General features: G+C 52.5%; 1 protein-coding gene across 1 annotated transcript in view; it reads right to left on the bottom strand.

The window, feature by feature from the left end:
• LOC115031957 (ras-specific guanine nucleotide-releasing factor 1-like) overlaps positions 1-1,326 on the bottom strand; it is a 26,147-nt gene that overhangs the window by 17,149 nt on the left and 7,672 nt on the right. The window contains exon 5 of the mRNA XM_029481974.1: positions 341-501. Coding sequence (XP_029337834.1) covers positions 341-501 — 161 coding nt within the window. The remainder of the gene's footprint in view (positions 1-340; positions 502-1,326) is intronic.

Raw genomic sequence — 1,326 nt, 5'->3', positions numbered from 1 at the left:
ACACACACACACACACATATACACACTCTTACTCTTGAATAACCATACGCTCATACTTGTGCCTTGAAGGGTTGGTTAGAACTCCTGACAAGCTGTGGGAGTCTCTGGGGCCTGACACCACCTTTCCAGATCCATGATTTTTTCAGGGGAAGTTATCAGAGGGTGCTCTACCCATTTCCACCTTCAGCTTCATTAGGGTGTATCTATGTGTGTCCAGGTATTTGTTCACATACTCACAAACTCCTACCTAAGGGCCTTAGCACTCAACTCTAGCATCAGGCTCCAGCCCTGAAGTGAAGGAGGAGCCCCGGGCCCTGCAGCTCCTCTCCCATAGCCTTACCTTGATTAGGTGCAGTTTCCCACCAGAGCCTCTGGTGCAGATAATGAGATGCTTGGAGAACAGGAAACACTGGCGCTCNCCCTCTTTCTTAATGGACAGAGACCCCAGGCGGCCCCTAGAGGACTTGCTCTTTTCAGACAAGGACACCTGCATGAGGGAACCTGTAAGAACAGGGGATAGTGGTGAGGAGGGTCTGAGCCTAGCCTCAGATGGTACAGATGGCACTACCCTATGGCCCAGCCTTGGAGGTGGAGGTATAGCCACACGTGGTTGTGGAACAAGGTAGTCCAAATCTCCTGGTTGCTCTTTCCAGCTCAGCCTCAGAGCCAGGGGATGGGGNAAATGAGAGCTCTGTACAGGGTCTCACAACCTCCCAGCCAGGGTCCAGGGTCATGGCAAGCAAAGGGACCCCTAAAAGAAATGGAGAGNNGNGCTGANGTCTGGAAATGGCCCTGAGTAATGAGGCTGAAGAAATGGGGGCTGGAGGCAGGTTCTGGTGTCTTAGCATGATGGACTGCATAGCTGTGGCCACAGCAGACATCACCAATTGATTTCAGCACTTAGCTTCAGAGCCCAGACTGAGCATGTGATAATCCTCGGTGTAATACAGTAGAAAGCCACTGTTGGATAGAGTAGTTGTCTGTCTCTACTCTGGGTGTCCCATGTAACACCTGCTCTCTAGGTTCCTTTCCTGTTGTCCTCACTGTCCTCAGGGACCCTCGGCACAGTTTGCATTGGGCTCACCTCCCAGCCTCTCTCCTCTCTCTCTTCATCTCTCTGTCCCATAACCAATGTCATTCCAGACCACANTGCCCAGCCTCTCTAGGAAAGCCTCTCTCCCTTGACGTCCCCGCCCCTCTCTATGTCTGCTGCAACTGAGATGTCCATTTGTGACAGGTCTTCTTCTGCAAGGTGCGACTGGTTCTATTCTCTGGGGGGCCTTGGAAGCCCATGGGGACTCGGTGTACAGAGGGCAAGGGTCAGTG

Source organism: Mus caroli, chromosome 9 (assembly GCF_900094665.2).
Source record: "Mus caroli chromosome 9, CAROLI_EIJ_v1.1, whole genome shotgun sequence".
Lineage (NCBI taxonomy): Eukaryota > Metazoa > Chordata > Mammalia > Rodentia > Muridae > Mus > Mus caroli.
Note: the sequence above shows the minus strand (reverse complement) of the source record. Positions and strands in the feature narration are given on the sequence as shown.